This window comes from Eubalaena glacialis, chromosome 8 (assembly GCF_028564815.1).
Source record: "Eubalaena glacialis isolate mEubGla1 chromosome 8, mEubGla1.1.hap2.+ XY, whole genome shotgun sequence".
NCBI classification, from domain to species: Eukaryota; Metazoa; Chordata; class Mammalia; order Artiodactyla; family Balaenidae; genus Eubalaena; species Eubalaena glacialis.
Window position 1 is genome coordinate 57032760 of NC_083723.1, and position 22754 is coordinate 57055513.

At 32.9% G+C, this 22754-nt stretch overlaps 1 protein-coding gene across 5 annotated transcripts in view; it reads left to right on the forward strand.

Moving 5' to 3' along the window:
- Positions 1-22754, forward strand: part of SNX13 (sorting nexin 13) — a 141650-nt gene that overhangs the window by 70695 nt on the left and 48201 nt on the right. For all 5 annotated transcript variants that reach the window (XM_061198523.1, XM_061198522.1, XM_061198521.1 and 2 more), the window contains 7 exons: positions 2461-2544; positions 5870-6008; positions 6415-6503; positions 10074-10173; positions 11058-11251; positions 17281-17385; positions 17997-18129. In XM_061198523.1, the coding sequence (XP_061054506.1) occupies positions 2461-2544; positions 5870-6008; positions 6415-6503; positions 10074-10173; positions 11058-11251; positions 17281-17385; positions 17997-18129 (844 nt within the window). The remainder of the gene's footprint in view (positions 1-2460; positions 2545-5869; positions 6009-6414; positions 6504-10073; positions 10174-11057; positions 11252-17280; positions 17386-17996; positions 18130-22754) is intronic.

A 22754-nucleotide genomic window follows, 5' to 3' on the forward strand; every position in this document is an offset into this window, starting at 1 on the left:
CTTGATGCCTCTTTCCCCCAGTAGAATCCTAAGTCCTATAAAGACAGGGGCCATATTTTGTATTTATCATGATTATGTACTTAGTGGTTATCACAGTACCTGCCACATAGCAGATACCCAATCAGAGAATTGGGTTTACTGCAAAAGGAAACCTGTTTGTCCTTCTTGCTGGCTGTGGTGGACATGCTACTGCTGCTCCTTAAAGATTAAATTGACTTTTAGGAGACAGGAATGAAGATGAGTCTTGTTACGTGGGGTTATAGTTTAAAATAAGTATGACTGTTTAAAGAGCAAATATGTTTTGCCATAGATTGTTCTTTTAGACCAATATTTATTTTTGCTTGAGTCTAATTGAGTTGAGTATAATTGTTAGAGCACTGCAATCAGTTTGTTTTTCTTTTAACTTGGTAGTTCTTTATCAGTTTTCTTTTGTTGATAATTAAATCTAGGTTTTCCCGAAAGACATTTTGTTCAGATTAAATAACAGTTTAGAGAGTTCTTAGTTCTTTCCTTTATATGGATCCTTTGTATGGATTTTACAGATCACAGTATTTGACTGAGATAATTGCTGTTTAATTGCTTCTCCTTTCTTCCATTACCATGTTTTATTGATTTAGCGATTCATGGCCTCAATGACTCTATCTTTTGAGCCTTCATATTTGGCAGCTGGTGCTTGTCTTAAAGTATATGAAAATTATCTGGAAATTGATACATATTTTGGAATATTTAGAGCTCTCACTAGAACCTGTAGAGGAATTGTTGAGTCATATGATTACATCTTGACTAACCAAACCCTTTCATGAGGCAAATTAGGAGATCAGCGTAGTTTTCTGAGACATATTGACTGTTTGCATTAACTAAGAAGATGCACTAGAATTATTCAAAAATTTTGTCCACATGTTTTTTTCTCTCACTTTGAAAAGAAACTTTCAAAAAATACTTTTTTGTTTGTGAATTTTCTCCTTACAAAGTACATTTTAAAATGTGAGCTTCTGTGGTCAGATACATAATTTGAAGGAAGGGATTATATAAATAAATATAGTTTTTAAGAAGTTAGAGTTAAAGCTAACCTTGAAAGAATAAACAATTTCTTCTACTTTGAGACTGTACGATGTCTCAAAAGAGATTTCAGAAAGTTACTGGAGCCTCCATTAGTGCCTTTTGGAAATATGAATTCATCATGGGGGAAAAGTTGTCAAAAGACTTGTACAACTTACAAAAGTAGAATTTAAATAATGTATTTCTCTAAAGGAAAATAAAGTGAAGGCTACCTTCTATGAACTTACACCAGAAAATGGCACAGATAAATTAGAGATCTGGAAAGGAATAAATAAATAAATTGGTCCTTTACTTAGAAAAGTGAAACATCCTGTTAAACTTGTAGCTATTTAGCCTCTCCAGTATTCATAAGAAATGATATTTCATAAATTTAGATATCACAGGCATAAAGGACTGAAGAGTAATAACAGGTAAAAATATTGTCTTAGTAGAATCAGGACTGAATTCTTAGTTTCTTCATTTCCATCATTTAATATTTATCAAATTCCAGCCATGTTTAAGACAATGACCTTGAGAAGAAGAGGCTAAATATTTTTGAAGATAGATAAATCAATAGATTAACTAATCTCACTCCTATACAAAAAGTTCCTGAAGAGCTGTAGTGTATTAGAGAAGTAGAAGATAGAAAATTATATAGAGAATGGTATGTGATAAATGGTTTAAATACAGGGCATTAGTGTATTTTAAGCATATAAGTGAAAAAGTGTTCAGCTGGAATGATCAGGGTTTATTTAATTGGAAAATTAATTCTGTACTCAGTCCTTGAAGGAGAGGCAGAATCTTAATAGGTAGGAGCATAAACAGCTGCAAAGAATGGGAAGGTATATTCTAAAGAATGTTGAGTAATTGTTTTAACATGTTATTTTATTTTTATTATCTTCTATTAGGTAAATTTGAAACTCAGACAGGTATAGAGAATAATACAATAGACATTTATGTACCAACAACCCAGATTTAACCACTGTTAATATTTTGCTGTAGTTGCTGTGTCCCTCCCTTGAAGGCAATCACTATTCTAAGATTGGTATCTTTTCCTTTTCTTTTTTGTTTTTATACTTTTAATTTAGATGTAGGAATCCATAAGCACTTATAGTGCCATGTTTTGCCTTTTAGAAGTGAGTATAAATGCTAACATATTAGAGGTATCCTTTTGCTTTTTTTCACTCAACTCTACTTATCATTGTGGCCATGTATCCAAGTTGATATAGGTGGCTTCATCTCATTTAACTGAGGTATACTAGCTCATCTTTTTGTAAAATCATGTCAATTATCAAGTTTTACTTTTACGTGTACCTTACCTTTCTTAAGTAACAGCATTGTGTTAGGAAATTTACATTGTGCTATTGATTTGAGAAGTATATTAGATTAAGTTTGTTTTTGTGTTTTAAAATTTTTGTCCAGGAAATCCTTGCGCGAGGAATTCTTCTTCCATTAATAAATCAACTCAGTGATCCTGATTATATTAATCAATATGTCATATGGATGGTATGTACTTTGTAAAATTACAACTCTTGTTTTTAAAACAGTTTTTTAAAATGTACAAATATGATTTGGAGGTCAGGATGATTAAGCAATAATTTATTCAAGAAATTAAGTAAAAATACATCTAAAGATAATCTTTATATTTTCAGTATTTCTATTTGCTTATGTGTTGAATGTACTAGCCAAATTGTCTGTAAGAAAGTTTGTTGATAAGGTAATCTTCCTTACAATTTTGGTGCTGTTTCTACTTATTTAAATTTAAAAAAGGATATTTTATTGTCTGTGTGTATAGATGATGAGTATTTTTAAAAACTGCTATTTGATTTTAAATACAACTGTGTTCTGAACTACTTAAATAGTATGTACTTTACATTTTATTCTAAATTTGTTTCTGTAAGTTGCTTAGTATGTCTATAAGTTAGATAACTCAGTTTTCTTATTCGTCAGATATGTCAAAGGGTTAGTGGCTATTAAGTTTACTAGCTCTAATTTTTTTTTTTCTGGTTATATATGCTTTCCTCAATAAATTCATGGCTGAGGAAGAGTGTAAATGGGCTATTACTGGGAATACTTTGATAGATACTTCTAGGTTTTTGGTTCATTTTTTTGAATCTGAAATTTCTTCCCCACAGTGTCTTCTGTTAACTCAGTCTAGCTTTCCTAGGAAGGAACTACTTGATTGTTCTTTGTTTAACCATATCCATTATCAGACTTGCCATTTTTCATTGTTGTTCCTGTTGCAGTGTTTGTCTCTCCCATCAGACTGTGGGTTACCTGCAGACAGAAATTATCTTACTATCTTTGTGTTCCTAGAGCCTTTCATGGAGGTCACAGAACTTGATTTTTCGTTTCCTTTGTCAGCTTCTTCAGAGTCCTGCTAGGCTCTACTAAGAGCTTTAAAAATATGCATATCCGCTTAATTAAAATTTTAAAAAATACATGTCCTTTGCTTAGGAATTCTACTCCTGAAATTTATTCTAAAGTGCTAATAAGCAAGTTTGCAACAATCCGATTTAAGGCCATTAATGAGTGTTGCTTGTAATACTAAAAAATTGAAAGCAATTTAATTGTCCCACATAGAGGGATAATTTAGGCATATTGATACAATAAAATACTATGCCGCCATTATTATGGTAGTGTATCTTTATGAATATGGAAAGATATGTATATTTTTATGTGAAAGCATAATTAAAAATGATGTATGTGTAGATATCTAATCTTTTAAAAAATATATAAGTAATTATATATTTATGAATGACTATGATTCTGATAAGATGTGTACTGACTGAAATGTTAGTAGAGAGGTAGGATCCTGAAAATTTTAATTTTTCTCTTTTGTTTATATATTTCACTTTACTTACAAGGAGTATTGGTTATGTAACAAAATGATTTTTTAAGAAGTAGGAAACGGGTAAAATTTAAAAACATTTAAGTAATAAAGTAAGAGTAAATGACATTAAAAATTTTTTTTTTGTAACACAAAAATGGATATTGTATACTTACCTTAAATAATCAGGGTACAGTACTGTATAATCTTACCTATAGTACAGAAAAGGATGCGTGTTTACCAGAATGCTATAGTTATCTCTCACTCATGAGGTTAGGAATTATTTTTATTCCTATTTATATTTTTCTTTTGCTAAGCTTATATTAAGTATATAGTTAGTTATATGGGAAAAATATTTTAGGGGGACTTAACACATACTCTAAAAAGAATTCAAACCATCAAATTTTTACTTGTTCTCCCCACAGTTGGGCTGGTACTATTATTGTGTATGATGGATGGGTCTTTTTGTTATTTAATGAACAAGAATTGATCACTATTGTACTTTGCTATAAAATATCAGAAAATATATTTAAAAGAGAAAATCCTTTATATCAATAAAGGATCTTTAGTCTACTTTGTTGTCTGGTTTGCACACTTTTGGCATTATTTGTGTGGAAAACCCTTTATGTGTGTAGGTATTATAAAGATTAAAATTGGCTCAGTTCTTTTTCACCCAGTTAAATTTCATATTAATGATATCTAATTGTATAGTTTATTTCTATTTGAAAGGAAAAGTTTAGAGCAGTGTAGTAGTAACATATATCTTCTCTATATAAAGTGTTCGTGTTACCCAACAATAGTTTAAAATTTTTAAGTCATTTCTAAAAATAGTGTGGATGGATTTGCATTATTCATCTCGAAATATATATTTTATTTCTTTTTAAGACAAACTAGTTAATGTTAAGTCCTATCTCTGACTGTGGAATAGAGTACCTAATTGGTTCATATTGTTATCCCCCCGCCCAGAGCAGATAAGTGAACAGCTACTTACTTGTTTCTTAATGTATTCTTAGAAAAATCAGGTCTTTAAAAACCTACTTCTTGTTGTATTATTGAAGTAAAATTTATACCAAGTGAGAGAAACTGCCAAGTAGTCCTACAAAGTTGTGTTATAATTTTGTACTTCCACTCGCACTGTTTGAGAGTTTGGTCTCTCCACATTCTGATAGACATTTGGCGTTGTCATTTTGTTATGGTTAACTTGCACATCCTTGATGACTAATGATTTTGAGCATTTTTTCATGTGCTTATTGGCCTTTTTTTTTTTTTTCCCATAGCTCTGGACTTACACAATTCCCAGTGCTTTGACTCCTTGTTTAGAGTGGACAGTATCCCAAGTTGGCTACCTTTTCATAGCTCCCCTTACTGTTTCACTTAGCTTAAATTTGGTTGTCAGTCATAGTCATTCGTTCCTTCACAGCATCCTCAACTACCTTCCTCTCTCTCTCACTTTATTATTTGCTTGGTGAAACCACACTGTGGTTAAATCCAACTTAACCTTCTACTCCATTCCTATTCTTAAATAGCAAGTGGCTGGAGAAAAAAGATGAAATAACAGTTATTTATGTCATTACAGTGATTCTGTTAAATTTATGTCAGAGAATGCCACTCTTCTGTTTAAAACTCTCCAGTAACTATTTATTCCATTCAGAGTGAAAGCCAAAATATTTACTAAACCCTACCATATTTGCCCTCCATTACCACTGATCTCCATTACTCTTCTACACTTCTTTAGTTTAGCTCTAACCATCATGGCTTCCTTGCTATTATCAGACATTCTGAGCATGCTCTTTACTTTGTAGTGTGCTGTATATCTTACTTTGTTAATAGTCTGTGACCCACGAGAATTTAAGTACCAAGAATACAGAGATTTTCATTTTGTTTTGTTATAAACAGAGGGGATATAGAGGAAAGTTGTGCCTGACCCATGGTAGGCACTCAAGATTCTGTTTTCACTTAAGCGAGTCTCCCTCCCATCTGTATTTTAAACTTTATTTTCAGATCCGTGATTCTAACTGCAACTATGAGGCCTTTATGAACATTATTAAATTGAGTGACAATATTGGAGAGCTAGAAGCAGTCCGAGATAAAGCAGCAGAAGAATTACAATATCTTCGATCTCTAGATACAGCTGGTGATGGTAAGTATTGATAATTTATTTAAGCATAAGAATGTCTTACTTCTTTAATGATTACTGTGTCTTCACACAAAACTTTAATTTACCTAAATGTCATTTTATGCTATTAGTTGTTTTCACCTTAAGTAAATCTGACTTTTATTATGCTAATATGTGCTGAGACTAAAGCACAATAATTTTCTGAATATGAGACTCTTATTATTGCAGTTATCTCTAAAGTAAAGATAATTGGCATGGTTTAATTTTAATTAAATAATTTCACTGTAAAATTTCCAGTTATTTCTTTTATTAAATAAAATAATTGCTCTATTCATTGGTTATTATGTTAAATTGTAGTAAGTGTATGTTTAAAGTATTTCACAAGTAACACTGCCACTTTCTACCTCATAATCAATTTGTTTGTTTTTAGATATCAACACCATCAAAAATCAAATAAATAGCTTATTATTTGTAAAGAAAGTATGTGACTCAAGAATACAACGGTTGCAGTCAGGCAAGGTAAGTAAAGTACTTTTGAATTAATATTTAGTTATAAGTACTTTATATTCATTAAAACATCTAGCAAATGACAAAAGGTAGAGTATTAACCAGTGTAGCACTCTACAAAAGAACTAAGAATTTAGAAAAAAGTTTATCTTACATAATGTAGTGTAAGTATTTGTTAAAACAAGCTAAAGTGATTAAAATTCTGCATGAAAAATACTGAAGTAATTAAAGATTTTATTTCTTGATTTATATATTTATCTACTCATGTATTATTTATTCAAAGTTCAACATTTATTATATTTTGTACACTGGGCACCTTTTTTTAGATGGACCTAACAGACAGAAATCTCTCTCATGGAGCTTACATTTCCATAACATCTTAACAGAAAAACCTGAACGAAGTTTTTGGCCAACCCAGTAGTTGCAGAATCAGAAAATTAAGCAATATATAAATTGATGTATTATGTAAAAAATGTAAAAAATAAGTAAATGTGGAAAAAATAAGTAAAGCAAAGTAGGGTGATAGAGAATGTCTGGGAGCGTTTTAGATACATGGTGAGAGATTTGGTGACATTTGAACATAGAGAGATGTGAATAACGAGAGGGTCCTGTGAATTTTTTTTTTTTTTTTTAAAGGAATCTTGCAGGCAAGGGTGAGAGCATGCAAAGGCCCTGGAATAGGAAAGTGCCTGGTGAGTTAGAGGAGGTCATTGTGTCTGGTATGGAATGCATGAGAGGGATTGTAGTAGGAATGAAATTAGAGAGGAACCTTGGGGGTTACTGCCATAGTAAGATTTTTAAAAATTCTAATTGTGATAGGAATCCATTGGAGATTTGCCCTGGCAAGTGACATGATGTGACTTATGAGTTAAAATGATTACTTGCACTCTTTGTGATAAATAGATTGTGGTGGAGTGGTGGGGACAAGAATGGAAATAGATCACTTACAAGACTGTTGCATTAGTTCAGTAAGAGATGTCTGTGGAGGTTCATGTGAGAAGTAATTAGAGACTAGATACAGTGCTAACAAGATTTGCTAATGGATTAAATACGGGATGAGAGAGGAAAAAAGGACTCAAGGATGATTCCAGAGTTTTTTGGCCTGAGCAACTGTATGAATAGTGTTGTTGTTTACTAAAATGGATACAGCTGACGGAGGAGGAAGTCTGGAAGAGAGAATCAAGGTTTGAATGTTTTAGTTTGAGATCCCTGTTTGACATTCAAGTAGACATGCTAGTTGGTAAACTCGAGTTCAAGGGAATGTTTAGTGATGGAACAAACTTTGAGAATCCTCAGGATTATCAGATATTTATTTAAAGTTAAGAGACTGGATGAGGTTACCTAAAAGAATGAGTTTAAGTAAGAAGATATCAACACTTAGTCCTGAGGCCCTGCAGTTACTTAGTGTTTAAGACAAAGTGGAAGATCTAGCCAAAGAAACAGAGTGACTGGTGAGATTGAAGGAAAACCTGGGAGTGTGATATCCTCGAAGCCAAGTGTAGAAAATGTTTAAAGAAGTGAGAGATCAGGTATATCAAAGGCGACTAATAAGTTGAGTAAGATGAAGATTTAGAATTGACTATTGGGTTTGCCAGCAGGGGGATTATTGGTGATCTGATGATAGCATTTTGGTGAATAGTGGAGAGAAACCCTGACTGGAGTCAGTCCAGGAGAAAATGAGAAGAGGTGAATTAGAAACTGTGATTATAGGTAGCTGTTTGGAAGAGTTTCATGGTAAAGGAGAAGCAGAGATTTGGGGCTTTAAAACAGAAAAAAACATTTTTTAGTACCTTTTGTTTTTAGTGTAGTCACCTTTTTCATGCTGGTTTTCTATTGGAAATTTATTTGTGACTCTCTGGTCTTGTAATTTTGCAGTGTACTTAAATTCCTTAAGGAATGGAAGACTTATTTTTAAAAATCTTGAGTTTAGTTTGCTAGTTTAATTATAACTTACATTACTTGAGGCCCACATTTGTCATTTATATGTGTGTGCGGGTGTATGTCTGTCTGTCTTTGTTTCAGTTAACTGTATTTTAAAGTGAGTTTTTACATGCATGTAAATTCAGAATAGAAGAATAATACTGTTTCACTTGTTCTTACTCTTTCTTTATCTAGTTACCTTACCTAGATCTTAAGAGTTAATGATCCATAAGCATCATTATTTAAAGTCTGTTTGCCTAAACACTTTCCGATATTGAATCCTTTTGAAATTTTGAAACCTTGTTTGGAAGCTTGTCAATTCTATTTTGAATATCAAGCTTTACCTTTTTTAATAGCTCAAGTCATACAGTGTTTTCCTTTGGAAGAAAACTGAGACTCTTCACAGAGATGTAGTTTTTTAACCATGCTACTTATCTTAAAGTCTTAGGAGGTGCTTTATTCTTTTTATCAGAAATAAAGTGATAGTGAATACTCTTTTCCATTCCCTATCTATAGAGGTGCTGCTGGACAGGAAAAAGAGGTGATAAAATCTGAGGAAGGAAGACTTAGGAGAAATCATGTGCTGGGACTAGATTGCTTTACCCCAGACATTTTTAAGTTGGTAATCTGTTATTATTAAGTACTTACATGAAGGAGAGATACTAATTACGGAGAAAGCTTTTTTCTCCTTTTTTCAAATCATCTTCCTTTTCCTTTATGTCCTTTTCCTTTCCTTCCTTTTCCTATGCCTAATTTAGTATCTGCCCCTGAATAAGGCAGCCTGTCTAACTTTCAGAAAACCTGTGTATCTTTTTTTAAAAATAGAGGATTGTGGGATATGGATTTGGGAACACAGAGAAGCTGGTGAAAATCATTCCCGGAAACACTGTGGGTTTTTGTGGAAGGGGCAGCAGGTTTCGAGGACACTGACTCATTCTAACCAGCTTTGTGACCCCAGGCAACATTTCCGATCCTCAACTTTCTTATCTGTTGAGTGGGATTGGTAATATTTATCCAATAGGATTGCTGTGGAGATTAATGAAGTAATGTGTATAATGCACCTAGTACAATGCTGGACATGTAGATTCTCTAAATTTGAGCCTGTTAAAAAATTTTGTTTCACCCTATGTAGGTAGTTACCTGCTCTCTTGCTTTGAAGTATATGTAATTTACTATTTAGGTAGACTGAAAAGAAATACATTTTCTATAAAGATTATAGAATTTTTCTCCATTAGGAGCAGATTAACTCGGGAATATTTTCTGTTTTTCCAGTAGATAGACTTCAATCTGTACTTGAAAATATTGGGATTTGTTTATTCTTGAACATATTAAGGGGATCCAAATATCCCCTTTAGCCCCTAAAATGTTCATTTTTGTTTGGAATATGTAGAGATAGAGAATCCATGAAAATACATTTAGATTTATTTTTTTATTAGAAGAAATGAGTGCTTATCATACTTTTAATGTATATTTACTAAGCAGCTCTTAAAATAACTCTAGGAAATTCAGTGAGCTGATACTTTTTATTGGGCACCCACCTGTACAAGAAGAGAAACCTTTGTTTTTATTCCATTTTAACTTAAATTTTTACATCTGTTTAAAGATCTTTAACCTAGTGAGTGAGTAGATGAAATATTAATCTACATTAACTTTTATTTGTAGGAAATAAATACTGTGAAACTGGCAGCAAACTTCGGGAAACTTTGCACAGTCCCCCTGGACAGCATTCTTGTAGACAATGTTGCACTACAATTTTTTATGGGTAGGTAATCCATTTTATAAAAATAATATAACCCTTGAAATTTTTAATAATTGTAAATATTGTTAAATTTTAAATACCTGATATTAGGCGTGGCATATATATCTCTCTTCCACCCCTCATTCTCTGAAATACTCCCTTTTCTTGGAAACCAGAGAGATTTATTTTGTTGTCGAGGAAATAAATGCTTATTTTAGCTCCAGTGTGCATTTGCTAATCTGCTTTTAAATAAACCCCAGGAGATTCTACTATGAATTTAAATTTAAGTTATTTGAGAAAGAGTACTTTATCAGGAGTACGTGGTATGTATAACCTGTGTATATCATTTTGGTGCATGAATGGGGGAGGGGCTTTGTTTTTATGCCATTTTAATATATAAATATTTATTAATTTTATTAATATTACATCAAAATTACTTTTATCTGGGGGACATTTCCAGCAAAACTCCCTGATTCTTCATTTTCATGATCAAAAACAAATGCATGGCTTATTGAAGAACCCAAACCTTATTTTTAATATTTATGATAGTAGTAATATTATGATTAATAATCTTTGTTGAGAATGGAAGCTGAATGTTGGTGAAGTAGTTTATTTCTGATGAAGCCTTCTCTGGCAGTTTTATCCCCTAGAGATATTTTAGTGAAAAATCAGATTTTTTTTTTTTTAATATGTGCTTCCATTTGTTTTTTCTGCATAACTGGTCTTTTCAGCCTAACCAGTTTATGATATAACTATTTTTTTTTTAACCTCAAGCATTTGCTAAACATGTTCAAAATGTAGAGTTTTAAGTATTTGAAACTTTAATCCTTCTTAACTTGTCATACAGATGTATGCACCCAAAAATGTGTGACTTTAATATCTGTGTTGTTACGGATTTTGTTTGGTAGATTACATGCAACAAACTGGAGGTCAGGCACATCTCTTCTTCTGGATGACAGTGGAAGGATACCGGGTTACAGCCCAGCAACAGCTAGAAGTTTTATCAAGTCGTCAGAAAGATGGAAAACATCAAACCAACCAAACCAAAGGTCTTTTAAGAGCAGCTGCTGTTGGAATTTATGAACAGTATCTATCAGAAAAGGTGAGAATATATTTTGATTACTGTTTTCTTATCTTCTCTGGCAGTATCATTAATAATGATTTTTGTAGTACTTGTAAATATCCATTATTCATGCTGCTGTGCACAACTGCCTTACATTGCCTTATTGTGTATTATCCTCATTTTATAGGTGAAGAAACTGATTCAATTAGAAAATTGAATTAAATTGTCCAGGGTCATGCAGTTACAAAATGACAGTTAAAATTCAAGGTCACATGCACTGTAGATAATAGGTAGAAAGTAAAAGGATGGACAAAGGTAAACCATGCTAACGGTAACTAAAATAGGGCTGGAGTGGCTATACCAATATCAGTAATAGATTTTAAGACAAAAAAATTGTTACTAGAGAAATGAACACTTTATAATTCTAAAAGGGTCAGTTGATGAGGATGATAAAACAACAAAGCCCCCACGTACATGAAGCACAAACTGACAGAACTGAGGGAGAAGTAGACAATTCAGCAATAATAGTTGGAGACTTCAATACTGACTCTCAAAAACTGATAAAACAATTAGATAGAAAATGACTAAGGATATACAAGAATTGAACAGCCCTATAAACCCGTTAGACCTCTCCACATTCTCAGTGGCTTAACTCAACAAAGGTTTATTTCTCTCTCATGCCACAGTCCAACGTAAGTCAGTGAGGCAGGGTGAGGAGTGGAGAGCGAGAAGCAGTGAATAATAGGGGGACCCAGGCTTCCAGACTCCTTTATTCTTAAAGTACATTTACTTTAAAGTGACTTCTGGGACTTTCCTGGTGGTGCTGTGGTTAAGAATCCTCCTGCCAATGCAGGGGACACGGATTCAAGCCTTGGTCCAGGACGATCCCACACGCCTCGAAGCAACTAAGCCCGTGCGCCACAGCTACTGAGCCTGCGCTTTAGAGCCCACGAGCCACAACTACTGAAGCCCACACGCCTAGAGCCCGTGCTCCGCAACAAGAGAAGCCACTGCAATGAGAAGCCCGCGGACCACAAAGAAGAGTAGCCCCCGCTCGCCGCAACTAGAGAAAGCCCGCGCGCAGCAACGAAGACCGAATGCAGCCAAAAAGAAAAAAAAAGAAAAGAAAACACGGTACATCAAAATTTATGGGATGCAATTAAAGAAGTGCTTACAGGGAAATGTGTAGCTTTAAATGCCTAATTAGGAAGAAGAAAGATCTCAAATCAACAATATACGTTTTCACCTTAAAAATCTAGAAAAAGAAAAGCAAGACAAACCTAAGCAAACAGAAGGAAGGAGGAAATAGTAAAGATCAAAATGGAAATCAGTGAAATAGAAAACAGAAAAACAATAGTGAAAAATCAGTACAACCAGAAGTTGGGAAAAGAACAACAAAATTGACAAACCTTTAGCTAGACTGGCCCAGAAACAAGATACAGATCACCAAAATCATGAATGAAAGAGGAGGCATCACCGCCAACTCTATAGAAATTAAAGGGACTATAAGGAAATATTACAAACAACTTTATGACAACAAATTTGACAACTTAGATGAAATGGGCAAATTCCTGGGGAGACACTAATTGCCAAACTGACTTAAGAAGAAACAGAAAATATAGTAAATAAATTTAATTAATAATTAAAAATCATCTTTCAAAGAAAAGCCCAGGCCTAGCTGGTTTCACTAGGTATGAATTCTATCATACATTTCAAGAAGAAATAATACCAATACTTCACAAACTCTTCCAGAAAATAGAGAAAAAAGAAACACTTCCCAACTCATTTTATGAGTGTGTCATTCTCATATCAAAGTCAGACAAAGACATCATTTAGAAAACTATAGACTAATATCCCTCATGAATATGGACACAAAAATCCTCAAGATTCAAGGTTACTAACACTCCAGTACTTCTAATGGCTATGCTATACCTTTTAATTTATACTTAACACAAAAATTGTATTTGAATTTTAAGTGTGAATGATACTTGGAAACTGCTTATTTGTGCATTTGCTTACATTTTTGCCTTATGAAATATACCCTACTTAAAAGAGTACACAGTTTTGAGAATAATAGTATAGCAAACACCTTTATACCCCATCCAGCTTTAGAAATAGAACATTCATTATATTTTTAAAGATCCCTATATATTATTTACCTGTCATTACTTCCTTGCTTCCTGATGAAGCCCGTTTTCTGTAATTATTCACTTGCTTTCCCATACAGTTTTATTACACCTGTATGTTCTGAACAATATTATTGCTTCAGCTTTCTGAGATTTTGACATTACAAAAATGTCAGGAGGGGCTTCCCTGGTGGCGCAGTGGTTGAGAATCTGCCTGCCAATGCAGGGGACACAGGTTCGAGCCCTGGTCTGGGAGGATCCCACATGCCGCGGAGCAACTGGGCCCGTGAGCCACAATTACTGAGCCTGCGCGTCTGGAGCCTGTGCTCCGCAACAAGAGAGGCCGCGATAGTGAGAGGCCTGCGCACCGCGATGAAGAGTGGCCCCCGCTTGCCGCAACTAGAGAAAGCCCTCGCACAGAAACGAAGACCCAGCACAGCCATAAATAAATAAATAAACAAACAAACAAACAAACAAACAAACAAACAAATAAATAAATAAATAAAAAAGCCAGACCCTTAGCTCTTTAAAAAAAAAAAAAAAAAAAAGTCAGGAGATAACTTTAGACATTTGCCTTCCAGATGGCTGTCATTGTTTCCAGTCATAGTAAAGATGCCAACGTTGGCCTGCAGTAAATCATATTTTCAAAGAATGGGACAAGAATAATGTCCTCCTCTCATTTGAAAATGCATCAAGAATGAATATGGTGAAATAAAGTAAACAGAAATTTATATGCTTTCTCTAAAACTATTGAATGATTTTTGAAGGGACTAAAATAAACCTTGAAATGGATGGACTGAACTGAGTTCTTTATGTGTAGGCTGTAATAAAAACTCATATAATGAAAAAAATGACTCACTTTTTGGAACTAAGGCTATTGAGAACTCAAATATCATCAGAAAGGAACAGCTAGTTTAAAGAGGATTTTCTCACTTTCTTTACTAAAACTATAATTTATTTGGAATGCACCTTTATCACGTTTAAATGATCTGTGTGTTTTAAAACCATTTTCCTTGAAAAGGAGAGGTTTAACTTATGACATTCATTATGCTTTGAAGTACTTAAAAATGGGCATTTTAGACATGGGTAGCCTGTATGATGAATTCATAGATGCAAAGGACCTGATAGACAAACAGCTGGTCTATGAAACAAACCTGTAGATACAAAGTTGATGGACATTTTTTTGGAGAGCTGGAAACAAACCCCTACAGGTCTAAAAACCTGCTGTTTTTAGTGAGTAAAATCCCATTATTCTTTGCCTAAATGATTTTATTGAAGGGATATTTAACTTGATGTCATGCCATTGCAACTGGTTAGAGAAATAAGTGTGATATGTAGGCTTAAGAGCAGAGCTGAAAGTCATAGTGAATTTTATTTTACAATTGATTGTACTTAAATTATACCACTGCATAAAATAATGTCCTGAAGGCTGCAGGCAGATCAGAGAAGTATCGTTTTAAAGGGCAACACAAAAATACCCTACAAGATCATGGAATAAAAAGAAAAGTAATTGTTTACTTTTTATTAAATATAGATATATCTAATTAGTCCTATTATATGTATAATCTTTTAAAAAGTCTTACATTTTTATATTTTAAGAATATACAGTAATAGCACCTGCAATATTTAAATTTAAAAGTAAAAAGTTTAAAGTATGTTAAAATACGTTACTGTATCAGAGTACAGAAACATTAAGTATATTGTTTAATATTCTCAAACATTATTTTTTTGATTAGTCCAATTAATTACTAATTGCCACTGTTAACTAGTCCTTTTGTTTTGTTTAAATAACTACATTTGTGTAACAGAAAAGTAAAGAATACAGATTAATAGATGATTTTGGAAAAACACCCATTTTTGTATTTTTATGTTAAAGAAGTAACAGATACGTATAAATATTTCTTCCATATTACTTTTTTTGAAAGGTGGGCTCTCTGAAAGTTTTGGTCACCCTCTTCCAAGGATGAGGCTTAATCCAATTCTGTATACCTGAGATTATAGAAAAAACTAAACTAGATAAACAGATAATGTTATTATTTTCAAATTTTTCTCTTATTTCCTAGAAACTGAGTTTTACTGAGCTTAGAGGGCAAATGAAAGGACAAAACTAACTTAAATCTTGTTCCTCTCTGATCTTTGTCACGTAGTTGAAGTTGTTTAGTTCTCCTGTTCTTAGTTCGGGGGAAACAAAAAAACACCACACTCGTACACAAACAAATAGTAGGTAAGTATCCTTCTCTTCCTCCTCCAGAAAAACCCCACACAAACCAAAAAACAACCACCACACGACCTACTTGGGTTTACTACCAAGAGTGTTGGATTAACAAGGGAGCATTAGAAGTTGTGTAGCCCTTTGCCTCCTGTTTACTTACTTTAAAGAAAACTAAAAAAAAAAATTTTGTTCGAGTATACTTGATATACAGTGTTGTGTTAATTTCTGCTGTACAGCAAAGTGATTCAGTTATACATATAAATACACATTCTTTTTCATATTCTTTTCCATTATGGTTTAGCACAGGATATTGAATATGGTTCCCTGTGCTATACCGTAGGACCTTGTTGTTTATCATTCTATATATAATAGCTTGCATCTGCTAATGCCAAACTTCCAATCCATCCCTCCCCCATCCCCCCTCCCCTTTGGCAACCACAAGTCTGTTCACTATGTCTGTGAGTCTGTTTCTGTTTTGTTGATAAGTTCATTTGTGTCATATTTTAGCTTCCGCATATAAGTGATATCATATGGTATTTGTCTTTCTCTTTCTGACTTAACTTCACTTAGTACGATAATCTCTAGGTTTATCCACATTGCTGCAAATGGCATATTTCATTCTTTTTTGTGGCCAAGTAGTATTCCATTGTATATATGTATCACATCTTTATCAATTCATTTGTCGTTGGACATTGAGGTTGTTTCCATGTCAGTTCATCTGTCGTTGGACATTGAGGTTGTTTCCATGTCTTGGCTATTGTGAATAGTGCTACTTTGAACATGGGGTGCATGTATCTTTTTAAATTATAGTTTTGTCTGGATATATGCCCAGGTTACTTACTTACTTTTACTTTTTCTTCTTTTCTTGATATATCTTCTTTTCTGTTCCTTAGATAGTCTATTAGCATAGAGAAATTACTTGAACAATGCATTCTTTTGGTACTTTCTCTAAAGGTTACCATCCTTGTCGCTCATTTATTCTCCACAGCCTTCAGAACTAAAAATACAAAAGTTGACATGCCAAAGATGACCATATTTCTAGCTTCTCAGTGTTATTTTCTTTCAGTAAAGTAATTTTTCACATTGCACATCATATTTTATATTTCTGTGTAGTATCTGTCACATTATGCACCTTGAGATGGAAATTGTTGGAACAAATTAACTTTTCAGATTTTTTCCATCCTGTATCACGCTGGAACTTTGCTGCAGTATTATAAAACCAAATTAAGATAAGCATAGTCTCTTTTAAGTGCCATTCAAAAGGATTGTTTCTAATGTTAAATGATAAATAACAAATGGCTTATTCTTTTGGTATTTTATTAAATACACATCTAGGACTACTGAGTGCTCAACACTAACTCCTAATGACAGAGTTTCCTGTGTGCTAGACACACATGCCTTACGTAAATCTCTTTTCATCCTCATAATAACCATATGTGGTATTTACCACCATTTTGCAGATTAAGTGAAGCCTAGTGAGAGGTAAGTTGCTTGGCAAAAGTCAAGATTTAAATCCATGTTTGTCGAACGGTCTACTGTGTAGTACCTGATGACAAGAAGGTTCTAGCTCTTATTTCAGCCTTTAAGCATCAGGGTGTCATTTACAAACCAAGGATTTTCTGGCATTTACTTTCAATAATATGATTCCATTATTCTCCTACTATTAAGGCTTAACTTGTATTTAGAAATTCCAAAGATCAATGCTACTGTTATTTTTCTCTGTTTGTCAGGCATCTCCAAGAGTTACTGTTGATGATTATTTGGTAGCAAAATTAGCAGATACTTTGAATCATGAAGATCCAACTCCTGAAATCTTTGATGACATTCAAAGGAAGGTATTACGTACAACATTTATCATTATATCTTTCTCGAAAACAATATTTCTATATGCATGTAATTTGTTTATAAAAGGTTATTGAAGCATTATGAAAGTACAGTGGTAACTAAAAAGATGAGTTATGGTAATAATATCAGTACTTCACAATTACAAAAAAGGTAGGTCAGTTTTTCTTTGTTTACTTAATTGACAAATGAGGAAAATCCTTAGCTGGGTTGTTTAATTTGAATCTGACTGAAGGACCAGATATAGATTCTAGAATTTTATGAATTGATGATATATAAATAACATGATTCATTTATTTGAATATGTGTCTTGAGCCTTTATGTGTACTTGTTTCTTAGAGAGTACTACTTTCTGGAACATTTTATATAACCTGCTGTCGTGTGACTTGTGTTGCACTAGGACCTGTTTCAGTACAATTTGGGTACTGGAGGGACCACAAAAAAATTATTAGTTGTGACATAGTCTTATTACTGACATCTTGTTAATATGGAGCCTGTAATTCATTACAGTAAGACCTCTATCTAGTTTTTGTTGAAATCTTATTAGTGGAAATCAGTGCGTTATCTGTATTAATGATTGAATATCTTGATTTATTTCAATAAGGTATATGAATTGATGCTACGAGATGAAAGATTTTATCCTTCCTTCAGACAGAATGCACTTTATGTGCGCATGTTAGCTGAGCTGGATATGTTAAAAGATCCTAGTTTCAGAGGATCAGATGATGGTGATGGAGGTAAGGTGGCACACATTGTACATTTATGTGTATATGTATATTCCTGTATATATTCTGCTTACCAAAAAAAGTCCTTTCAAATAAGATAAAAAATGTTCTTGAAACCCAAATATAAATTGTAATATATTAAAAAATCTGTAAATAAATGACGAAGTTTACTTACTATACTAAATTAAAATGTTAAAATTTAATAACAAATTTGAATGTAACTATTGAAAATAGAATTCTTAAAGAAGCATGTTTTCTTGAGTTGTGTCACCCCAGTGTTTTTATGGTAGTTTCCCTTTTGTTTATAAGTAATAATATTCATGACTAGCAATAGAATTATTGAGAAGATTAAATGAAATAACAAGTGATGATTCTGAGAATGTACCATAAACTATAAAACATTATAAAAATACAGTTTTTTCTCTTTAATTGTACCCTTTTCCAAATCCTGCACAATATAAGCCGGAAGAAGCTACAAGAGTCATTTATTCCAGTCTTGCAGTTTTTTTCTATCTACATGGTATAGTAAAGAAAACAGACTTTAAGAGTCATAATATTTAGATTTTAATCCTTTTCTTATTGCCTGTGTGATGTTGGCCAAACAATTTCTTTAAGCCTCATTTTTCTCAGTTGTAAATCTGGAATAACATTCTCATAATAATATCTTACCTCAGAGATGTCATATTTTAATGGAATTCTATATATAAAAATGAAATATAAACTAAAAAACAAATATCAGTTTTATTTAGTAGTAAATAATTTGTTATTTAAGAATAGTGGGAGAGGCAGCCCTTAGAGTACAGTTTGCAGATTTTAGACCTGATGACCATTTTACTTGTGATTCAATTCAGAAGTAGTTATTAAACTCTAATTAAATATCTAGGATTTGATAAACTTTCTAGCAAATAAGCAATGTAAATACAAAGTAAATGGGAAAGATTAGACTAAGAAATTATTTTAAGAGAGTGCTTTAATTATGCTCATTTACTTATAAATAGATTTTATGGACAGGATCACTTGAAGCTGGAGATATAATAGATGTATTAGATAGTGAGCACTGCTTTAAAAAATACCTCTATTATGGAAGCTTTCCAGCCTCCCCTCTTCTCTACCCATCCTCCCCACTCCCTAGTCTATATTAGTGAGATTTTACTTTTTATTTTAAAATTTTTTTTCTATAATTTTTTTTAACATCTTTGTTAGAGTATAATTGCTTTACAATGGTGTGTTAATTTCTGCTTTATTACAAAGTGAATCAGCTGTACATATACATATATCCCCATATCCCCTCCCTCTTGCGTCTCCCTCCCATCCTCCCTATCCCACCCCTCTAGGTGGTCACAAAGCGCTGAGCTGATCTCCCTGCGCTATGTGGCTGCTTCCCACTAGCTATCTATTTTACATTTGGTAGTGTATATATGTCCATGCCACTCTCTCACTTCGTCCCAGCTTCCCCTTCCCCTTCCCCGTGTCCTCAAGTCCATTCTCTACGTTTGTGTCTTTATTCCTGTCCTGCCCCTAGGTTCTTCAGAACCTTTTTTTTTTTTTTTTAGATTCCATATGTATGTGTTAGCGTACAGTATTTGTTTTTCTCTTTCTGACTTAACTTCACTCTGTCTGACAGTTTCTAGGTCCATCCACCTCACTACAAATAACTCAATTTCATTTCTTTTTATGGCTGAGTAATATTCCATTGTATATATGTGCCATATCTTCTTTATCCATTCATCTGTCGATGGACACTTAGGTTGCTTCCATGTCCTGGCTATTGTAAATAGAGCTGCAATGAACATTGTGGTACATGACTCTTTTTGAATTATGGTTTTCTCAGGGTATATGCCCAGTAGTGGGATTGCTGGGTCGTATGGTAGTTCTATTTTTAGTTTTTTAAGGAACCTCCATCCTGTTCTCCATAGTGGCTGTATCAATTTACATTCCCACCAACAGTGCAAGAGGGTTCCCATTTCTCCACACCCTCTCCAGCAAGATTTTACTTCTTAAATAATCTAAGAAATCTAGTTGTAGAAGTTTCCATGTTGTAATAACTTTTATATTGATTGTTTATCTAATATCTTGGTTATTTGTAAAATTGGGATAATATTTTATTAACTGGATTTGATTGCATAATTGAGGAAGTGGTTTTTTCTTTTTTTTTTTTAAGAGCACTTCTGTGGGAGCTGAATAGTAAAATTCAGTGTAGCTCAAGTTTGTTATATAGTATATCTATTTACTGTCTCTTTTGAAAAATCTTTTGCAGAGCTGCTATGAAATTTGCAGTAGGAACTCTACTTCCAGAAAGGACTATTTAAAATGTTTTTATTGTTTATTTTAATTCTGTCTACTTTAGAAATTTCCTTAGTATTGTGAAATGGATTTGCTATCTGACCCAGAATCAAAGAAGATAAATTGAATCATAATCAGCTAATATATGAGTGTCTAAGTATTATATAATGATGACAGTAACAATATATTCTCTGGGAGTAGGTTTTGATCCTATAGTGTAAGAACTTCAAAGTCTTCTAAATCGACTTTTAGCTTCCATTTATATTTGTCTTGTATGCAACTATTGGAAGCAAATTATTTATGATGTCTCAAACTTCTCAAAACCTCATACTTATTTAAAACACGAAGTAGATTAAAAGTTTTTTTTCTGCAACTAGTTTTGATCTGAAGTAAATGTACTTCCCTTATATATCAGTCATTGAGTAGTCCCTCACATCGGAATCATTGATTGTAGTTTGGAATTAGTGTGTGCGTGTGTGTGTATATATATATATACACACACAGACACGTCTTTTGTCTTTCCTAGGACATTGCTTTTTAACATTGTGTGTCCTAATTGATGAGCTTTTATGTATTTTATAACTGAGAAATTGCCTAACCCTTTTTTGAAACAATTTGAAAAAAGTATGTGGAATGATGGGTATAATATGAAACATTATTATTAAAAGTGGCAGTTAGGTATATTATCTTTGTCAGTGTTTAGGTTTTAGGCACTTGCGACAACTTTTGCAAATAGTGATGCTTATGATTTTCTTGTCTTTATAAGATTGTTTAATTAAAAATAGGCCTTTCTTAAATCTTCTGGTTATAAATTCATTGTCTGACTTATAAAATTAAGCTTCCAGGCACTTTGTGTATTTTTTAAAGTCCTGAAGTTTTGGCTACTTTTTAGACATTTTGAAATAATTACCTAATCTAGTGTTTAATGTGTAGCTGATTTTAAGAAAATGCAGCCTGAATTGAGCACAGAATTAGTGGGCCAAGTCTTACCATGTGTAGTAGTATCCGCTGGTGGTTTTTCTTTGCTGTGGAAGAAATTTCATTCCTATTTAACTAAACTTCTCTAGGTAGGTAGGTGGCTGGATGGCTTGCTTACCCATGCTCTCTCTCCTCCTCGCCTTCCCTTTCTTCCTTTTCTTCTTCTTTGTTCATGATTGCCTTCTTTAGTTAGTTCAGCTTTAAATTATTTTAAGAGTAGATATTTTTTCCTTTATTAAAACATACTTTCACAGCCTTTTAAAAATATTTAAATTGTGCTGTTTTAAATTTTAATTTCAGTCACGTTTTTCTCATCATGTCAAACAATAGTTTCTTTTGTTTTCTAATATTAATAAGCAGTTCTTAAAGTTTTGATTAAATGTGGACCTAGATTGGCTTTAGACTCTATTTCTGGATCTTATTATTGATCAAGAAAGTAAACTATGCCTTGTTTTGCTCCTAGTTTCTCTTTTAATTTGACATGTCTTTGGTGGGAAGACTTAAGAGGTGGGCAGACCACAGAAAGAGGTAGGAGGCATATAATTGAATAAGGAGGTTAGAGAACTGTTTGTTTACTCATTTTAATTTTCACCTTGCTGTTAACCAAGGGGTAATCCTAGGTGGGATTTCCTATTTTTGTGACCAAAGTTTTGAGGAACTGAGAAATGTTCTTGGGCATTTAGAGTTGTTGAAGTTGGAAAGCAACACCAACTGCCTGTTTCAAGAGTAATAGAAATTTCCTTTGAAGACCCATCTAGAGATCCAAATTATGAATAATCTCTTAAGGGCTACAAGCCATACATTAAACTGTTTATGAATATTGCTTTACCATATACTCATTTGTGTTTTTAACAGAGGGACATCTTAATTGGTAACCTAATTTGTTCAGATATAGACTAAAATTCTGAGGGAAAGATACTAATTTTAATAATTGACTTACTCTCTAACGTTAATTTTTAAAAATAATTTTAGTTGCTTTTTAATTAAATGACATTACACATGGAATTTTATGTATCTTTTGTTCTATTAATTGTATATTGATTTAAGAATCTAGATTTCGAATATTTTTGATCCAGATCAACCAAGAATAAGTAAACTTTATAGATATATTAAAAGTCAATCTATCCTTCATATTAAAGAATAATTTTATTTGTAATATTAATCCAGTGGGACAGAAGTAACAAAATACCTCTGACATTTCCTAGTGGACTTCACTCTGCAGTGTTTACCTCATATCTACATTGTATTAGACAACTTAATAGATACTGTGAGAATAAAATATATAATAATTGCTTTCCTGTACATAAATACCTTTTTGGGCGGGGAGCAACTTAGGTACATAACTATTTTCACTGAAATATCTGGCTCGGAAAACC